This window comes from Solea solea, chromosome 10, assembly GCF_958295425.1.
Source record: "Solea solea chromosome 10, fSolSol10.1, whole genome shotgun sequence".
NCBI lineage: Eukaryota > Metazoa > Chordata > Actinopteri > Pleuronectiformes > Soleidae > Solea > Solea solea.
The window spans coordinates 21,598,628-21,619,859 of record NC_081143.1 but is presented as its reverse complement, the minus strand read 5'-3'; the positions used below and the strand labels follow the sequence as shown (position 1 = coordinate 21,619,859).

At 43.6% G+C, this 21,232-nt stretch overlaps 1 protein-coding gene across 1 annotated transcript; it reads right to left on the bottom strand.

Annotated features, from left to right (window-relative positions):
• Positions 1 to 1,755: 1,755 nt before the first annotated feature.
• LOC131467424 (lysyl oxidase homolog 4-like) lies at positions 1,756 to 21,212 on the bottom strand. The gene is made up of 15 exons (XM_058641330.1): positions 21,115 to 21,212; positions 19,919 to 20,187; positions 19,143 to 19,792; positions 18,353 to 18,564; positions 12,523 to 12,561; positions 12,221 to 12,428; positions 10,928 to 11,108; positions 9,406 to 9,560; positions 9,149 to 9,316; positions 8,150 to 8,312; positions 7,818 to 8,061; positions 6,956 to 7,071; positions 6,390 to 6,526; positions 2,816 to 2,927; positions 1,756 to 2,725 (listed from the first exon to the last, which is right to left on the bottom strand). The coding sequence occupies exons 2-15, from the start codon at positions 20,184 to 20,186 to the stop codon at positions 2,655 to 2,657; spliced, it is 2,724 nt and encodes a 907-aa protein (XP_058497313.1). The 5' UTR covers position 20,187; positions 21,115 to 21,212; the 3' UTR covers positions 1,756 to 2,654.
• Positions 21,213 to 21,232: the final 20 nt, after the last annotated feature.

Genomic DNA, 21,232 nt, shown 5'->3' with positions numbered 1-21,232 from the left:
TTGTAGCTTCTGAGAAACTGTCAGAAAAATAACTCTAGTAGCTTTTAATTCACTGCTCTGCTGCTCCTCCTCCTCTGTGCTCCTCATCGAAGGGCGGTGGTTCACAATATTAGGTTGTAAGGTTAAGGTAACTTTATTAATACCCATTTTACCCATCCTCCTCCGTCCTGGACAGCCACTGAGCAGTGGGGACCAACTGACAGCCAGCAGTGTTTCGGTCACAGGAGCTTTAAATAAACACTTAAAAATGGTTTAAGTGGATCCATTTGTTTACCTAAGTTAATGGAACTAATTCTAATAGAATGGGTCACTACACTATCATATCCCTAAAAGCAGTGGGCTGTTTATAGTCAAGTGATTTAAACAGTGAAATTTGTCAAATGAGTTTGGATACAGTTTTGCTGCATTTTCATTTTGTTTCTTGCTTGGGCTTTTTTTTCGCTCTGTATTTTATTTTATCTTTCTGCATGGAGTTTAAAGTTCTCCCCGTGTGTGCGTGGGTTTTCTCCAGGTCCCCCAGGATCAGAAAAATTGGACACTTTAAGTTGACCTTAGTTGTGAAAGTGAATGGTTGTTTGTCTCTATTTGTCCCTGTGATGGACCGGCGACCTGTCCAGGGTGTCCCACCTTTCACTCTATGTCAGCTAGTATTGGCACCAGCGTCCCCCATGACCCACATGTGGAGGATAAAGTGGTAGAAGATGAGTGAGTGAGTGAGTGAGTGATCGAGTGAAATCTTCCACTGTGACCTCTTTCGTCAGGAATAATTTCATTTGGAATAAAAGCAAATGTGGACAAATAATCTTCCTGGATGTGCCAGAACAGTAGTGGACCTCCCTGTGCACTGTTGTTTTTGCAGCTTAGCCCCATATAAAAAAGCCTGTAACTGTTCTTCACCATCATCGTGTGAGATCTGAGCCCCATGCCTATAAATCTCTGCTTTGCTGTGGCTACGCAAGGAGTCAAAGTACCACAGAGCGGCTCTACTGCACGGCCTCACAGACAATTATTAGATTAACTACACAAACACAAACCGCTCACTTGTTGGGCGAGCGGTGGGTCCACGTGCCAGTTGTTGCCCTATACGTGCTGCACAGTAGCAGCAGTAGTTATGTCATGGAGTGAATGAAATGTGAGGCATGGTCCAAATGAAGGAAGAATCTCATTCCCGACACAATAAATGCTGTAAAAAAATAATAAAAACGACATGTTTAGGGACCTAGTTACTCATATTGGGATGGGAAAGTAAGACTTTTAGAGCAACAGGTTGAATCTGGTTGTTACTCAGTGTCACTGTCACTAAAAACGTGAAGATAACATTGCACTCTAGACGCTGTGTAATGTGACGGTTTGGGAGCTGTGAGGGTTTCCATTGTTTGTATGTGTTCATCAGTGGGAATGAGGTTGGAAACAACATAAAAAAGTTTATTCCAAGCTCTCTGGGAAAAAGATGAGAAATCAGTCACTGTCGAAATGTTATTGTCTCTTTTTCTGAGAGAATTGTTTAGATGCCGATGAAGGGGAAAGAAGTGTAGATGCCGAGTTTAGTGTAATGTACATAAACTGCTGTTCAAAAGGAAATTTTATTGTGTTATTCATCTTTACTACATGGTTAAATATGGGAATCTCTTTTTTAATCAAGTCAGCAGATTTCCCCACGGTTTGAAAGAAACCGCATAGACCACTATCATTGTTTTTGCTTTAAGAATAAAAGAAAAAGAAAAAAGGTCTGCAATCAAATAACCATGCCTCCAATAACCGTAAAGTTTGTCACTCTGACGTTTATTCTTTGTCTACCATTAGCAAATCCTGTTCAAGGCGCAAATACTGTGGTACAAGCAAATCTCATCTGACGTTACCGGTGTTTAACAAGTGAAGCACAGACAAAACGAAAAATATTAATCATAATAAAATTAACAATAAAAAACACAGCCACACAAGGACAAGTTTTCAACTCAAAAGTACATTAAAATTCTGCATAAATTAGAGACCTTGTAAGAACAATATTCCAGAGACGTAATATAAAACTGTACATGACAATACATTTGCAATACATTACAAAATTTATTTCGTAAAAGGCAAAATAGCACCATGAAGTTAAAAAAAAACAAAAATAATAAGAAAAATCTCATTAAACACCAAGAAGCCACACACTCGTAGCAGGAAATACTGCATCTTGTAATGTGAGCATTGAAACACACGAGGCAATGATGCAGTTCTTCTGTTACCTGTGTTGATGTTATTATTGATGTTATTATGTGGTGACGTAGCGTGACAGTACAGCATGTGTCGCACTCGTGTGCCTTCATGTCATTACCTTGTTAACTGTGGTTATGTTTCGATCAAAGGGATTAAATTTGTTAAAACATTTTTAAAAAATTAGAAGAAATTGAACACGGATACTCTCTGTTTTTATCACTGTGGCATGACACGTGCGACGGCCTCTTCCTACAATTCTCCCTCTTCGGTCACAGGATCCTAATTAGTCAGTTTAGCATTAAGTTCCGTTCATGCCATCCCACGTTCCCTCCCTCCCTCTCTCCCTGGGCTTTCTGTTTACTGGCATTGTCATTAACCCTGCTTCTCCTGACGTGTTGAGGTGTTGTGAGGAGTTGTACAGTTGCTCTGTCCTTATAGCTGCGTGTCCCTTGGTTTCACAGGAAGTTGTTGGAAAGGTGACGTTGGTGGTCAAACAGGTCCTCCACCTCTGCGCTGTAGGCGTCACCTGATTGGAGCAGAAGAGAAAGAGAATTCAAATGAACGCCATGCTGTAGAAAGAGGACATTGCTAAGCTCTGAGGACGTTGTAGCGCTACCTGCGTGGCATCCAGACATGTAAACTCGCGCTCCGTCGTACTTGCAGCGACAACGCATCATGTTGTTTTGGAAATCAGACTCAGCCATGTCTAAGGAGGGGTTGACCTCTACCTGTAAAAGACGGGAGATGAAGAAATAAGATAAGATAAGATAAGATATATATATATATACATATACATATATGTACATGTCTTTCCTTTTGCCCAGCTGCACAGGTCATTTAGGTCAAACAAATGTCGCAGCAGATGTGGATATAAAATATCTTTACTGTGCAAAATAAATAAGCATCAAAAATATAACAGCTGTAGGGGGCGCTAGCATAGTAGTCAAGGAGGTAACAGCTTTTTCATCCTACTATTTTAGTCATTCGTCACGTCGTCGGATCTTGGTGCGTTTGCCGACATCCAATATTACATTTTCACGCTTCTGCGAACAAAAAAGTTCTATTTTACGCCATTCTAGAGTACTCTGGGACTATTCTATCAAAGGAGATTTATAGGATTTACTCAGTTTGGACCTTTGTTATTTGGTTTCGTTTATTGGATTTTCTGTTTTCTTTGTTCCTGGGTTTTCTCCAGGTTTTCCTCCCACAGTCCAAAAACATGCAATATGGGGATTAGGTAAATTGGACACTCTAAATTGCCCGTAGGTGAGAGAGTGAGAGTGAATGGTTGATTGTCTCTCTATGTGTCCCTGCGATGGACTGGCAAACTGTCCATGGTGTGACCCCGCCTATCGCCCTATGTCAGCTGAGATTGGCACAGCTCCCCCCCTGCGACGCTTCAGTGGAGGATAAAGCGGTAGAAAATGGACGGTTGGGTGGTTGTATATCATTTGTTTTCCTATTTTATGTTGTAGTTTATTCCTTCCTATATTATCTGGAGTTTTACTCTGTTGTAATGACAGTTTCAGGTCTTCCTCAATAGAGCATGATGTGAATTTTATAAATTATGCTTCCATTTAGAGGAAACTTGGCACATATGAGTGGACACTAGTGTGATTGACAGCTGGTATCTTCCAATAAGATCCTAGTTGCAGGTCTGAGAATTTGCAAAAACTGAAATGTTGCCAGTCAACATGTGAATCTCATGGCTTCAAAGAAAGTTTTTTTTCCTTTTTTTTTTGACAATACAAAAGACTATCATATGTACAGAATATGTATGTAAATCATCCTGTCCTGTTTTTTTAAGTAAAAAAAGTAACACTCTATTTCGGGCAGTTGGAAACAACAGTTTTTCCATGCATAACCACAGGATTATTGTTCTCTCCTTTTCTATAGGGCTCATGGTATATAAATTGGGGGGTTGAAGTGATGGATGACATCACTTTCCACTGTTATCTCTGTGCAGGGGAAAAAAAAGGGATTCAGAGATGACAGTTTTGGGTTTGGATTACGTTGCAGCCTATCATTAGTCTGTAACCATGGTTGGTTGCCATGGTTTGTTGTTTTCCACCCTGTCTGTCTGTCTGCCTGCCATAAATATGTATATATGTATATATATATGCTTATATCGGACATATGTGCTTTTAAATGTCCGATGTGTACGCATTAGTGACATCTAATGGTGAAAGATTAGCGGACCCCCCCCCCCCCCCCCCCCTCCCATGGGTGTCAGGAAACAATGGTTGCCTTTGCATATCAGAGAGAATTTAAAACACTTTCACAACTCTCTCTATCATTTCCTTCTCCTTTTTTCATGGTCTTCCATCGGGTTTTTACGTGGGAGTTGTGAGCTCCCTCTTCAAAATGTTATTCGTATTCATTTGGGCTTCTGTAGACACATGACGGCGCAAGATGGCGGCCTCTGCAAAGCAAGGTCCTTGCCGACCTGTGCGACGGCACCAACGCCATACGGAGCCGGTCGCAACTGGGTGAGTTTCACCGTTACATTCGGGAGCTGGACGAGAGTCGCTTGTCACACAGCATTAGATTAGATTAGATTAGATTTTAAATGACTGACTTTTGAAAAACAGAATTTAGAAATCATCCATGTTGTGAGCAGCGATGAGTAACATGACCCCTCACCCTAAGGGTATCATACCATTGTCATCATGCCTGTTTAAATTCTGCCAATAAGAAGAATAAGAGACAGACTGGACCTTTAAATGCTCTCGTGATAATGTGAAAAACAGCCCGTTGAGCTAAACTATGAAAGTCTGTCCCTGCCATGCAGAAAGACTGTGACATAGTGCAGCTGATTTTAAAATGATGGTGCAATCAAGAGCGCTCGCACTGAGAACATGACTCATCGCTTTAAATGTATGGTACTAAAAATGGCTGCCACCCTGCACTCAAAGAAACACCCAGCGCCATGAAAGACGCGCGTTCGCGCCCTCCCTCAATCTCTCGCTTCTGACACAAATTTTTACGAGGAGCTCAACTACTGACGAACCACAAGCACGGCCACAAAGTGCTGCTGATTCACATCGTCTATGGCAACGGTGGATCCTGGGCTTTATGACATGTTTGTGGTTTTTATCTCTGAGGACGTGGCTTGTCGCATGTGCACGGGCTTGTACGGCTCTGACGGAGCCCTCCTGCATGCACTCTTCAACCAGTCCACACAGGCGCGCATGCAACACAAGCTTTTAAAGCATCACGTTTTTATGCAACTCAAGCTTTTAAAGCGTCACGTTTTTTTATGTAAACTCTTGGGAAATAATTAGAAACTGTAAACATCTTTGCTGCCACTGAGCCGTCTGGGGGGGAAAAAATAGAACAAATGACAGAGCAAGGACAGATGAGTCGGTCACCACAGCAGATCGGATGAAACAGACGCGACATGTGAACAAGCGCCGCTTTTAAACACAAAAACTCACAGTTCTGTGCAAATGCAAAGTGCTGAGGGAGCTTTTCCACTGCCTGTTACTCTCTGAGATCGTGTTCTAATAGCAGGTCTACTTTCTATATAAATCCAGACTAAATTCACAACCCTTAAATACGCACACACCCTTGAGACTACATACGTACATACTCTACACCTGAATGGTTGGAAGCGCAGCCAAGAACAATTTAGCTGAAATTATGGTCATTTATCTTATGTGCACCTTCAGATGTTGAAACACCAACACAAGTGTTTTCTTTTCTCTCTCTCTCTCTCTTTTGTGCCGGTTTCCTGAGTTCAGTTTATAGACTACGTATAAAAATGGATTTAGTCCTGTGGTTGCAAAACAAACTCCCATTGTGAAGCCTCAAGGTTTGGGATTTGACCATCGCCATGTCAGTTCTTGAAACCGGAAGACAACCACGCACCCAGAAGATGATACCAGCTGTCAATCACACTCAAGATCATTTTCAAAATTTCGAATCAGGTGCTATTGAAGAAGACCTGAAACTAGACTGATTGAGACCATTAACTCCCCCAGGAAAGTGTTAAAGAAGTAGGCTCAGGCTCCCAGAGACTTCCATTCAAATGAGGTTCTTTGTGCAACCATGCAGAGTCTCCCCCTGGTGGCTAACTGCTACCTCCACCCTGCTTCCTAGGGTTCCGAGCTTCCCTTTTCAAAGTGGAGGGCTATGTTAACTGTTTTCTCGTTTTTTTTAATGAAAACATGCTTTTTAAGCCTCCTGACCTGGAAGATGTATTCACCAGGTCGCACGTCTGTGATGTCGACCCACTGGCAGTCAATGTCGTGGCGGTAGGTGTCCCAGCAGCCAACTGATATACCCTGCTGTCCCATGTTATAGCAGGCATACCGCTTATGGAGTCCTTGGGGGGAGGAGAGATAAAACGGGATGACTATGGTGTGTAAAATGAATTTGGTGTTGGTCTCTGTGGATTTAAATTTCCACTAACAAGCTGAAATTATGACAAAATGATTTAAAAACCCAATCTTTTTTGGGGACTTTAAAATGAATGGAGAGGCTCTGAGCAGCATAAAGCTGTCTGGGCTCTCTGAAGCCAAGATGAATTTGGGCTTGGCTTCTGATCTTACAGCTGACTTTAGATGCTCATTGTGGGATTTCAGCTTTGCACGTTTGTGTATTTTTGATTCAGCACTTGTTGTTTCTTTGTTTTTTTCCCAGATTTCCTTCACATCACATCTCATCACATCACATCACATCACATCACATCACATCACATCACATCACATCACATCACAGATGCACAGGACGTGAACCTGTGGTCTGTTCTCACCTTCAGGGCAGTACGTGTCCTCCAGGCAGAAACTGGCTTTGTGACCTTCAGCCACCTTGGTCCCGTTGAGAGTGAGCAGATCATAGTTGGTGAAGACCTCAATGCTGTGGTAGTGCCTGTAAATGGGATCAGCGTGACACACAAGGTATGTAAATAATGGACAGAAAAAGAACAAGCTGCGTATTGTTTTTGATGTTTATGAGTTTGTCAAAAAGACAATACGTTTTTTTTTGTTGCTCTTTCTCTCAAGACAAAGCCAGTCTCAACGCAGACTCTTGCAAAACTGAAAGTTGAGCCATGTGTTTGCTGGTTGGGGAGGTAGTGATTGGGTTGTGGCTTCAGAGACACAACCCAATGCGCTATGCCTCTCGTTTAGGGACACTGGACCACAACCGCTGAGATAAGAAGCCAGGATGCTCCGACTGCAGTCATGGCTCTGACTGTAACAACTGGCTGACCAGTGAGGAGGATGTTTATTGTAAACATCATTTTTAGTTATTTATAGTCCAACTAAACTAAAATATCACTGCAGTGTTCTCCACCCAGTGTTCAAATTTCACTCACTAATTCTTAAATTTCCATTCATTTCTTGCTCTAGACATTTCATTTTTCTGACCTCTGGTAGCAAGAGTTTTTTTTTGGCTACCTTTGCTCTTGCCAACTCATAATGATGCCCATTCCTATGCCACAGGGGAGGACAAGGCAGCTCCTCTTTTCCAACCAAACCCTGCAGCAGCTAAAATCACCACATAGTTACTCCCTATCTGGTTGATAGAATGAGCAGCTGTTAAATCTCCTCTGGTGGTTTGGAGTGAACACTGAAAATGTCTGGCTCAAGGTATGGAGTTCTTTCAGATCTTACCTGTGGCACTGGTGCCATACCCAGCTCTCTCTGGTGGCACGGGGTCGGAAGTCGGCGCGGCCCAGGTTCATGATCCGGGAGGAAAAGCGCAGCAGGCGGCGGTGACCATAGGGCCAGTTCATCCTGGCAGCGGAAGAGGACAGGCAGTTCTCCTCGTTAGCACAGGTCAGCAGGTGGAGCGGGCGATCCTCCAGGTAAGCCGTCTCCTGGACGAGCTGAGCATCCAGGACGAGGTCAGGAGCAGCTACAGGGGTCAAAGACTCACAGGTTACATTGCAGTCATCGCATGGCAAATGCAAATATGAACGCGCCTTTGCTGGTTTTGGACTCACCCTCTACACACGTCACTCCTGCGGCTCTGCCATCTCCTCCTCTGGGACAATAGACGTGTGTGTTTCTGCGACATTGCTGGATGGACATCTCAGTGCCAGCACAGTGGGTGCCACTCAGAACCACCTCCGTAGCATCCAAAGAACTAGGCCAATACCAGGTTTCCTGCACAGAGGTGGACGAGGAGAGTATATTTACATTCAAAATCGTTCAGATTCCAATCAAGAGCTCATTGTGCTGTTGTTTTAAACACCTCTGGAATGACAAGAAGTCAAAAATAGCAGCCTGCTATGAATAAAAAAAACAACCTTTTCCACACTTTTTCACAATTTTAAAACAGCTGCCTGTTAAATGTTCCACGCAGCCCCCCTTCAAAACACACTCACACTGCCCTTTCCATGCACACTTCTATTTTCAGACTGTTTGCTCTGTGAATTTCTCCCCATCGCTCTTCACCTCACTTTCCCTCTTTTATTTTCGTTGTGCTGGAAGTGGACGCTTGAGAAGCCTGTAATTATCTCAGGCCTCGGTAATAACACAGCACAGATGCACAAACAGCAGGACGGGGAGAGAGAGAGGGAGCGAGAGAGGGAGGGGAGGAAATACAGGAGCACAAAAGTTTAGAAAAGGGGGAAAGTAAAGAACTTTGCAAAGAAGACAAAGTTTACAGACATGCTGCAGTCTGACACTTAAATACACCGTATATAAAGAACTGGACGTAGTCTTCCAGTTTTCTGGATGAAGACAACCCTAGAGTCAGAATATAAGGAATAGCCGATAGGGGCAACAGATAACAGATAAAGCACAGCACATATGAGTGTATAACTGTGTGACTGACAGCTGATATCGTCCAATAGGAGCCTGGTTGCAGGTGCAGCCTCTGAGCTTCCAGTTGCAAAACCTCAACACAGTGCTGGCCACATCGTCAATTTTGAGGCTTAAAAATGGGAGTTCAGACTCATTCGGGTGGCGTCACAACCTGTCGCCTCTTGCTCAGTTACCTGATGAGCTGTCGAGGCAAAGCCCAAGCCGAGCTGCCGGCAGACTACCATGGCTTCATTGATGCCCCAGTTCTCACTGCAGATGGAGCCCCAGCGCTTCGCTCCCCCAACTTCCATCAGCACCTCCACGCGGCCCTCTGATGGCTCTCTGCCTCCTGCCAGACGCACCTAAGGATGGAGGGAAGTGTCTTTTGTGTGACCGCTGCAGTATATTGCCTGTCTGTGGATATTGAGGCGCGTTGTCACGCAATTCTCACCGTAGTCTGTATGCCAGTGTTGGGTACATTGCAGCGAACGGAAACATCCTGGTTATGTTTGCAGCTGTAAAGTGGCACCTGTCTGTAGGTACACTCTGTAATCGACCTCTCCCGGCCTGTGCACTGTACACTGTTCATGTGAATAGGACCGGTACCTACAGAAGAGGATGCAAATTGATTCATGTGTGATTTACTAGGCCACATGCAAAACGACATACACACACTACATGAAAGGCTCTTGACCTGTGATGTGGCTCTGAGACTGAGCTTAGCCAGACAACTTTCTGCCCAAATGACTCCACTCTGTGCAGCACGCTGAACACTAGGGCCAAGCTTTATAAACCAAAATAGATACTGAAATAGCAAAATGGAGGAAAATCTTTGAACACATTTATGTTTGCGTAGGTGTGTGAGGCCCACGAGGCTAACGCGCAATAAAGCCCTATAATTTGGCCTTAAATAGCTAAAGATGACATTAGATCTAGCTTCAACTTCTCTGACTGTGCCACCATTAGCCGCCACATGTCTCCTGCAATCCAGAGTCATATAGTCTTATACAGTAGCCTCTATGTTCACTCAACTTAGAAACAACAGACCTGAGGCATTAAAATGCAGAACGCTCCTCTCCAGCATTTTTACCACGCTCATTATTGGGTGAAACGCACCATAGCACCTAGTTTAATAAGGCCATAAACATAAATTGTTTCCATCAGTACTTCGTTAAAAAAGAGGGAAATGCACCCACGCCATTATATGACATGCTATTTGAGCAGAAAGATAATGGAAAGAAATAAACGTGATTACAGAACAACTGCAGAGGTATGGCGAGCGGAAAAACGGACAATAACTGAGTGTGAGAAAGTGGCATCGATGCTATTTCCTAGGAAAATGCTTCCCTCTATTATTGCTTGACAGTTTAGTGGCTATATTTTCCTGGCCGCAACAATAGCAGGGCCAAAATAATCACGCCTTTCTGAATGTTTGGTTGTGCTCAGCACTGATTGCCCGACATCCTGGCCTTCAAAGCTGTACTAGCTTTTCACATACAACAGGTTTATTTTGAAAACAACACACGGTCGTTGGAACCTCCAAACATAGTTTACACTCATATAATTGGTCATGGGTAGAGTTCCTCAGCAATCAGCTTGTAGAAGTAGAAGTGAGGCTGTAAACAGTTTTCAGCGTTTATTTGTCTGCCGGGGCCCATAGTTCTTGGTGTGCTGCGTTTAGGAACACGCATTTAGACTGAGAAATGTTTAGTCTGCATGAATCACTGAGTTAAACTGAGCAAGCTCAGCGTGCATAGTCGGTGACATTTAATGAGATAATCAGATCGGCAGCCATACATACTCTGTGATTTTTTTTTCAATAGACACAATAATGACTCAGTGATAGTGCTGTTTAAGGATGTCGTACACAAGCGTCTCACATGTCACATAAAGCAAATCTTCAAAGTGCAGCTTATGCAGACTTTATACACAACATTGTATATGTGTTTCTATGTTTATGTGTCCTAGCCTACCCTGTCCCAGTTGAGCCTTAGTCAGGGCTTCTTTGGCTGTCCCGAAGCCAAGCTCTCTGCAGACCACGCTGGCTGCAGTCACGTCCCACAGGTGGTCACACACGGTGCCCCACTTGCCCTCCTGCAGCACCTCGACGCGGCCCTCCCCGAGACGGGACCCCGCCTTCAGGCGCACGACAAGCTGTTTGGGAGATGGGGTAAGAAATGGATAGTTTGTTGATCTTATTGTTTTAAAACCCTGTCCCTCACACAGCGTCTGAGTAACACAGGTTTGTGCTTTATTCAGATTTATTTAACATTGACTGCTTTAGACAGGAGAAGAGTCCTGTGGCTAATTCGGCTCCTGAACAACTGATAGTGAAGGGCTCAAAAGTGGAAGAAGCTGCGAGCAATAATGGCTAACAACTACCATCACATCACAACATCACCATTTCTGTCTCTATTATTGATATTGTACATCAAACCTGCATTAAAGGTTATCTTAGCATAAAACTACTGAAGGCCCACTATGAAACAGGAGGAGGAGGGAGGTTGCTTGCTTAAAGGTAGCATGGGAGATCATTTTTTGGGAGCATTTTTTACTGTATTGATTAAAATCCTCTTCACATCCCAATTGTAACCAATTAATTAAAGCATTGTCACAAAAATGAAAAATGTCAGTCACCTGTGGAACGGACAGACCTGTAAAAACACCATCCAACCATATTGAACGGCCCGAACTAATTATTTGGATCGTGATGCATCAATCAAACTGCCATCTGTGAATCTGTGTTCATTGCGCATTCCTGTGCTCTGGAGGCGGAGCTTCAGAGGGAAGTCTGAAGAAAGGGGCTTGGACTTTTTAATTCAAAATGAAGCCTACCTTTAACCTTATTAAAAAATGTTTTAAAAGTAAACAAACTCTTCGTGTAGAGATTATAGATGCACTGTGTTATGATTTCAAAGGTGCTGGGAGCCAGAGCCAATGCTAAGACAAGATGGACAGCCATTGTGTGATTGGTTGTAATGGATGGTTAAATACTGAAGAAGGCAGTGATACAACACTACTGACACCAACTGCTGTAAATCACCATCACCATCACCACCGACCAACCAACCAACCAACCAACCAACATCTGTTTCCACATGCTTCCTGTCAAATAGCTAAGCTAAGTGGTTGTAGCTTCGTCTCCACCACAAAGACAAGATGTAATACAAGTCTATAACAAATACATGTATTTCCTGAGATCTCACGCTTTAGTTTCACCATTTTCATTCACAGACACAGACACAGTATTTGTTCCTCACACTGACCGGCACTGCAGGTGGTGCAGGTGCTCTCCCTTGTCGCGCAAACTGGTATCCTGGGGTACAGCGGACCACCACATGCATGCCCCCACTGCATGGGACGTCAGTCCTGGGGAGGGACAGCTGAGACTGGCACTGCGACAGGGAGACCTCCGTACCCTGACACTGCACTTTCTCCACCCAGTAGGCCTTTTTAGTAATCTGTGTCCTCAGTCTGGAAAAGAGACATAGTGTGATGTTAGTGATTCTTACTCTTATTACAGAAAATACACAGTCGTGCAGGCTCAATGACCAGATGTTCACTTTACCTGGATGATGGGTCAGCTAACTTGGAATCCCACTGTTTCCTGAAAGACAGAGAACGTTGAATTTCCAACTGTGCATCTTTACATCCAGTAGACTAAACAACCAACTCCACTTTACACTCCCACAGTCTTCTCCTTCCTCCTTAATCGTCCTTTTTCTCTTTTCGTCCACTCTCTAAACAAACTGAGAGGCATAAATATAAAGAAGTCGAGATAAGTGTATATTTCTGGATAGCCATAGCTCTCGGGTTGTAGAAAGAGACAGGAATTGAAATAATAGATCCCCCCATTTTTTCCTCTCTTCCCTTCCTATGTTTATGGGTGTTTCAGTGTTTGTCTATATGTCTAGGATGGATGGGAAAAAAAAACTAGAAATATAAATAAACCACTATACATTAATCCATGCAGGAATCCTTATTGGGGTCTGCCAACATCAACAGGGTTTTCTAAACTGTGTCTAGTGTCATGGGTATTTATACTTTTTTATACTTTATACTATATAACTTATACTTGAGTCAAATCCTTAAGGGAAACTGCACATGAGGCCCCCTACTACTGTGCACACACACACTGAGCCAAAACCACAAAACTGGGAAGAATAAAAGGAGAATTCAATAAAGCGAATGATTCACAAACCAGGCAGAGTCACACACACACACACACACACACACACACACAGTTCTGACCAACCAGTGTGACCACAGACAGGTGCAGTGTGACTGACGCCCTTCATGAATGTGCCCGAATAAATTCGAGTCAGGATACCAAGTATAGACAAGAGGTGAGTTTACTGTAGGACCAGATTCACGATGCAATTAAATGTTTAAAATGGTAGACGTTCCCTCCGCAGGAGAACTCCAGTGCTATATTCTCTAGGATATAATCCAGTCTGAACACTGAAGGGGACGCGTTTGAGGCTTGAACCTGAGGCAGAGAGAGAGACGATATGGAACATGTGAACCGCAAATCATTTATAATCCAACACATGGCCAGGGAAGGGCCTTGCATATAAGTTATAAAACTGGCACAAATTGTTATTTTATGACTTCTACTGCCATCCCACTGTGATGAAACAGCCAGTCTGGTCTAGACAGCAGGCCTCCTCTAGTGGATAAATGTGTTTTAGCCTCCCCTTTAACAATGTGCAGACTCAAAGTTGTGACATTTTGCAAAGAAGTGCTTAAGTCATCTCTGCATTATGGTTGTGTATATATATATATATATATATATTGTTGTTTTAGTTTGCCCTAAGGGATTTGAATTCTATAATTTGTCGCTAACATCTCTTGGCAACTTTGTGAATGTCCTGGTCTCTGGTGCCAAATAGGTAGCCTGCTGTGTTTTTATTTTAAACTACTTTTCACTACAATTAGCTGCCTGTTCAATTTGGACATGAGGCAATCTCTTCATGCCTTATTTCCTTTTCTTCATTTCCCCCTCTTTTCTTCCTCCCTCATCTCTTTTTCCCATCTTCTTTAAACACACACACTCCCTCTCTCTTCCATTCTTCCATTTTCTCAACTTTTTAATCTGATTCGAAAGCATCAATCATTTCTCAAAGCAGATCAGCCCCCACTTGTGCACTGAAGCATGACACGTGCCTCTATGACAGTATTTAGAAGCACGCCAATAGAATCACATTCTGTTTCAGGGTAGCTGAATCTTCTTTAACAAGAAGTGTCAGACTTTTCTGTGCAGTGAAAATCTGTACGTCTGTGAGTATGCCGTGTGCGATAGCGTGTGTCTGCCTCAGTCTATCTGCTCGCTTGCGTGCGTCTGTTTCATAACTTGGTGGTAAATCAAAGTGAGAAAGACAGACTCTAAGGGGGTGTTAGTTCATGGTTTGTAGGGCGGAGGACAGAGGTGGGGGGGTGGGGGGGGGGGGGAGACAAGTGCTACCCATATAATTGCCTGCTCTGCTTGGCAGTGTCTGCTGTGCGGTCGAGCGGTAGCATGTTGGTTCACACACACACCAGACATGGAAATATGCACGTACATATCAACTTTCCTTAGCTCTGTAAAAACAAATGTCTTTAAAGGACCGACACTGTGACTGCACGCTGGGAAGCACAGGGTGATGTAAGACTGAAATCTGTGACTTGGGCTTCTTTTATGACCATTACCTAACTTCACAGGAAGAGGGAAAACATGTTCTTTTTGATTTTCGGACACATGTCAGTGACGCTCAAAGCTCCCTCCACGACGTTTTCCTTCAGAAAAAAACAGTATGAACTCATTTCGTGGCTTTAACCGTCTTATGAAATGTTAAAGAAAGGGAAGTGAACCACAACATCGAGCCTCAACACAACAAACAGGTTGCAACCACAGCGCTGCCGCTGAATCATTTCAACCCAAAGAAGACTTTCATGCTTCTCAGGATCCTACGCTCAGTGCCAATTTTTTTTTTTTTTATGCAACGCTGACCACACAATACTTTGAGCTGCACTGTAGAGAGGAGCTGACTGTGAGGAAAGCAGAGATAACCTGTTATTATTGGGCATGAATGCAAAGCTGCCTGACTGGAACAATCGGCTCACTAAGGAGACAGCAGGTTGCCACACGGGCTCCACAACTGCCTCGAGACAGTCCCGTCAACCTCATTGGGAGAAAACTCAAAGGGGTCATAATGATGTACTTTTCCATGAAATGTGGGATTTAGTATAATTGCTGCAAAGGAATTAAGAAAGGCTGCAAATGAGGATGGGAGGAGCAAGGGAGCAGGGAGTGAAAGTAAATTAGAAGAGCTTAAGAAGTTACTGTGAGCCTCAAAGAGAGTGTGGATGTGATGAAATAAGGGAGCTGGAAAGTGGTTTTAGCGCTCGGCTTTTGTAAGCATTTCAAAGTGGGGGAGTATTTAAACATCTGTAAAAAAAACAAAAAAAAAAACACTGAACAACTTAACAGGCAGAGACAAAGGCAGTCACACCAGAAAAACAACCACATGGCAAGAAAAGGGAAATGCTGACACAGCAAAGGCGGGTGCAGCAGGTTCAGCCAAAAGAATATTGTAGATTAGAGGATCTTTCAGACCATAATTACATCTGCTCAAGAGGACGTGAATCCCAAAGAAGAGTGGGCATGGGCCACTGCCAGTCTGGTGGGTAGCAACTGAAAGTCGTCATGATACAATGTCTACTATCACTTTTGTTGATATTGTGCATGAGATAAGGTTAGATAGCTGTTGTCACAGTTTCAAACTCAAAAACATTGAGGTTGAAGTCACCAAATCATTCAAATTACCTGACTGAATATTGGGCATCTACCGAAATCTTGTAGTCTCGTAAACATGGCATCGCTATAGTGTCAGAAGAGAGTCTTTACTCTCTGTAGACTCGAGAATGGATGGGTACTTCAAAAAGTTCCCTGTCTCACGCAGAAAACGTTGACATAGTCTCCTTTAAAGTCAAGTTGGTCCACAAATGTTCAAGCTTTGTGTTTCCCTTCTTTGAAGGTCACATCTTGAGGTCAGATGGCTGCTGTTGTATTGTCTCTTACCGTTTCCCTCTCACCTACAGAAGGACCTTGTGTGTAAAGAAGTGAAGAGGAACATTTGTGTTTTTGTATTCAGTGATATTAGGCTTAATACAGTTATTCCTCATTTCCGGGCAAGGCTGAGAGCTTTTTGAAGTACCCTTAGTGTTGAAATGACTCGTTTTGAAAAGCAAAAATGGCATTATCATCCTACTCTAGACACCTGGTTGCAGATGTCAGAGATCAACTTTAAACGGCATGTTCTGTCCTTTGAGAAAACCCTTAATACCCAACCCGAACTGTTTACTGTCGGGACAAAATAGCTGTTTGAGTCATCTCCAATGTAGCTGGGTGGAGGTTAACAAAAAACAAATAACCCTCTCTGGCCTGTACATGCTGCTGGTTGGGTTCTTGGCACGGATGTGTGATGTTTCTCCAGACCACTCTGAGGTGTTTCTCAAAACTAACAGAGACAAGCACAACAGCAACATTGATCTAGCCAAACAAGTGTGTCTGAAAACGGCAAGAAGCTTTTTGACGAGATAACAATTTATTAGAATTAGAGAGCAGGGTGGTGGGAGTAGTGTGAGGTCACCAAGGCTTTGGCGCGATATCAATTATGCAGGAGGGAAAAGATGGCAAAAGTGAAGCCTTTTACTTTGCTACACCTGCTATACACAGCTTTGAGGAAACCCTAATAGGTAAAGACGCAATGAGAGAGTGAGTTAGTGAGGTATTTCGAGGATGTAGCTGTAGAGGTGAACAGGGCACCTGAGGAGAAGCAACCTGTGTCCTGCTGTGGAGCAGGGCAGAACACAGGGGGTAATTATTGCCGACATGGAGAGACAGATGGTGAAAGGCAGGCCAGCGGTCAGAGCAGTCATCCTGTTAGCCAAGCCATAAAAAGACCTCTGTGGGCAGACAGACAGACAGACAGACACAAGGAGGGTTGTGTTTGTCATGTGCACAAGTGTGTGTGTGTGTGTGAGTGTGTTTGCTTGTTTATTTGTAATGTACGGTCTTCTAAAGATGCTGTGTGATGAGGGTGGAGGCAGGGATGTGTTAGCATGTCTGTGTAATTTGGGTTCTGATGGTAAGTGTGGATGGGCTTTGAAGGTTTGTGTAGGTGCCTCAGTGTGTATTTATGGCTAAAGTTAGACAGATGAGTTGGATTAATGGTGACAAAGTCAATATAATCATACCTGACATTATTTGCATAGTGGATTATTTGTATTTGTTTAAGGGACAATCAAAATACAAGCAAAGGTAAAAAAAAAAAAACAACCTCAATTTCCATGTCTTCTCATAGCTTTTCTGTAGTCTGGAAGAAAATAGCTGAAAATATACACAAACTAAACTAAACATGTTGCTGCCTGCTGTATCTAGAAATGGTGTTGATGAGAGACATCTATTTTAAATATGAAAAACATCTATGCTTTGAAATATGAAGAAATTGTAATGAGATCTTAAGAAAACATGTCACTTCCAATGCTTAATTAATTAGTGACCGAATTGGATTCGGATCACACAGCGACGTAATGGCAACACTGTTGACTGACTGAGGGCCTTAATGTGTGGAGTTTGCATGTTCTCCCCATGTTTGTGAGGGTTTTTTCCAGGTACTCTACTGTCTTCCAAACTCCAAAAACATGTAGAGGTTAATTGTACACGCTTACTTGACTGTGTGAATGTGAGAGTGAATGAATGTTTTCCCTGCGAAGGACCGGTGTGTCACCAGCGGTTTGGCTTGTCCAGAATGTGCTGCGAGTGGCTCCAGTGGCTACGCAACCCTCATGAGGAGGATAAGGCGGTGCACTTAATGAATTGGATTCCTTCATGTTAAATGATCTCTGAGCAATGATTTTTTTTTTTTTTTTTTCTTACATGGAAATGAACTTGTCTCAGTGCCACTGTGCAGTAGAAAGAGCCACTGCACACAGTTGTCACTAGTTACTTAATTATATGAGATTAGAAACCATGTAAGGGATGATTCATTTAAAGACCCACGCCATGGTAATGATGATAATCTTGTAGTCTAGTCTGGTTCTGACATTAATAACATACTCTCTTGAACTATTTTTAAGGCCTATGTTAAGGCCCTCTCAGCCCTCTCAGACTGGCCTGGCGGACAGCCGGGCTTAGCTAACGCCACAGTGGACATGCCGTGCCAAGTGTGGTCATACTAATGACAGCAGTTGTGGTTACCCTCTACTACAGGGGGATGGAAAAGCAATGGGGCCTTCTATCTATGATAGGATGTGTAGTCAACCACTCTTTTCCATCCCTTTCTTAAGCATGCTAGCGCGCACACGCGTCCACACACGCACACGCCTTCCGGCTCCATCCACTGTCACATACTCACCTGTAGGTGATTGGGTCAAATGCCTCTGCAGCAGGAAACCCTAACATGCCACAGACGACACGACTGCTGCTCATGTCCCATCCATAGTTACACACATGACGCCACTTCCCGGCATGCTTCACTTCCAGCACTCCCTCCGTCACCAGACCGCCGCGGTTACTGGACAGCACGGGCCGTAGACGGGCCTCCTCCAAGTGAACCGTCTCTGATCCCTGTCCACAAGAGAACATGCAATTTTGACTGATAGAAGCATGAATGACGGATCGAGCCAATCTTTTGTCTCGCGCTCCAAAACAAAATCCAATTTGAGTTCATAAACAAAAATTAGTCTTTGCTCAATCAAACATGCCTGCAGACGCCACATGGTTGGTGTGGTGCCATGTCTCTAATCATCACACTCTCTAATCATCCGCCTCATGGGCAGAAGGAAGGAAACTAACAGAAAGCAGCGAGGTTTGTGCTGTGTTGTTTCACGTGCCTTGATGATTGTAAAAGTGTAAAGAATGTGTAAACTCTGCAAGTTGAAAACAAAGAAAGCCAAACACAAGTGATAAATGTCTTGCTATTTCCACCGGCAAAGCATAATGAGCTATCGGTGGTTAAACTATACTTCAGGCGCTGCCACTGCATATGAACCAAATTTGTAGAAGGTTTGGTTTTAAGTTTGTCTCTAATTATACATGCCCACAAGTGACATTTTTGTAGGGGACTCTGGATAATACTAGAGTAGGCTTCTTCATTGGTGTAAAGTTGTGTATGCAAGTGTCTATGTGTGTGTGTGTGTGTTTACCTGTGTGTAATGCACATCAGTGTCTGGATAAACTGTGTCTGGTTCAACATGGTTCCCACTGAGCTGCCGATTCCTGTCACTCCTCCGCTCAGACTGGAGTTGGGAATGAGGTGGTGTCTGCCTGTTCACCTGCCCCTCTGCCTCACGTCTCACTGCTTGTGGACTGTTCCTCATGGCCTCCTGTCTCTGCCTGTAGGTTGCGCTGTTTGCCAGATGGGAAGGGAGCTGGTGCCCTTGTGGCATACCTGGGGTCACTTGCTGGCTTACTCTGGGGCTGGCTCGATTCCGCTGCAAGATCTGGATCTCGTGGCCATTTTCCTGAGGTGAGACGTTGCTGCGACGGGTAGACATTGGGTTGCGATGGAGTGCGATTACATGGCCTCTACTAGAAGAAGAGGACATATGGGTAGGAGCTGCAGGTGGAGCTGGAGGGGATTGTGGTTGCGGGTTTCTCTGTCTAGGTTGGTTCCTGGAGGATGGAGGGGCCTCTTCCAAGGAAACAGGGGGAGACCCAGGTCTTCTTTCTGGGCTACAGACGACCCCCAGGTCCTCAGCATGGGTGCAGTCGTTGACTCCCCAGCCATTGGAACGACATTCTGCAACAGATTGTTCTGTGCCCTTGCAGCGCACATTGTCCAACCAGATGAGACCTAAACACAATAGAAAGGGAGGTGAGTCACTGAATATTGAATCCTTCAATCTCAATCATTTTAAACGCCAAATCAATCAACACATTTTACTACATTCACTACATACTACAACATTCTTGCCATTACCTTGTCCTTCACCAAACTTGGCACTGTGTGCCCAAGTAAAGCTGCGTTTAAAGCCCAGCTGTCGGCACAGCACGTTGGCTAGATTAAGATCCACTTCATCATCACACACTGTCCCCCATGCTCCGTTATAGAACACCTCTACACGCCCCTCATTAGCACTGCGTCGACCTACACCTGCGAGTCGCACAAGCACCTCCTGGGCCGAAAGAGGAGCAGGATAGAGGAGGAGGAGGAGGAGGAGCGTGGACAGGGAGCTGAGGCACAGCATCCTGGAGAAAACAAAATACAGGATAAAGAGTGAACAGAGGATGATGTGGAATGAAATGGAAGCTGTGCGACATGAGGTAGAGGAGAAGTACGGAAATCAGCAAAGATGCATGTGAAAGAAGAGCAGCATAAATAAATATGCACATGTTACCGCAAAAAAAAAAATCACACAAAACCCATGGAACACACATTCCATATTCAGACAAAACATATAATTAGATAGGTCTCTTCAAACCTTAATGGGACATTTCATGCTAAAATTAAAGATTGATAGATGTTTTTATTCTTTTATACAAGTTGACTGATTTAAAGGTTTGCCCGATGGTTTGAGAAACACTGTGAAAGCGTCGCCCACAGTGTGAACCAGTCAGGGTGAAGGGAGTAATAACTGAAGCTAAAAGTAGCCTCGCCATCCAGCCAGCGGAAACTTTGGCTCTCCACAAACCCTCAAACTTAGCTGCATGTATTTAGCCAACAGACACATAAGCAAATAAACATACTCATAAAAGTGTTCTCACTCTGTGTCTGCCAGAGACCTTTTGGTTAATGGGAAATGATTAATTTATCCTTTGTCCATCCCTTAAAACTCTTAGAGGAAGATGTTATAGATGAGCAGCAATCTGAGGAACAGGAGATTTGAAGGATGCAAAAAAAAAAACACCTTACAGTGAATTCAACCGTCCACTGTCAATAATCTGGGAAATTGTGGTTTCACTTATGGAAAACACACATTACTACAACAAACGAACAAACAAATATGGATGAATGAGAGACAGATAGATTTTAGTGAAGGAGAAATAAGATTGGATTACCTCAAATAACTGCAAACATCAAATATTTAATCACAGAAGAAAGAGTAAAAAAGAGTAAACAAAGAGTAAAAAAGTGTGAAGTAAAGAGGAAAAGAAAAATGCTGAAGAAGAACTCACCTATCCTTGGTCTCAGCCTGGAGTCAGTGGAAGAAAGAAGACAGAGAGTACTGGGGGAAAAGAAGGCAGCATGTTTGGTCCTGCTGTCTCTCTATTCTCCTCTTTTCCCTCCCTCTTT

Excerpts from the sequence above, each read along its gene's own strand:
- LOC131467424 (XM_058641330.1), bottom strand. The coding sequence starts at position 20,186 with ATGCTGTGCCTCAGCTCCCTGTCCACGCTCCTCCTCCTCCTCCTCCTC. Across the intron at positions 9,561-10,927 it reads TAAGGCTCAACTGGGACAGG|GTACCGGTCCTATTCACATG; the intron begins GTAGGCTAGGAC and ends CCTCTTCTGTAG. Across the intron at positions 9,317-9,405 it reads ACACTGGCATACAGACTACG|GTGCGTCTGGCAGGAGGCAG; the intron begins GTGAGAATTGCG and ends CTCCATCCTTAG.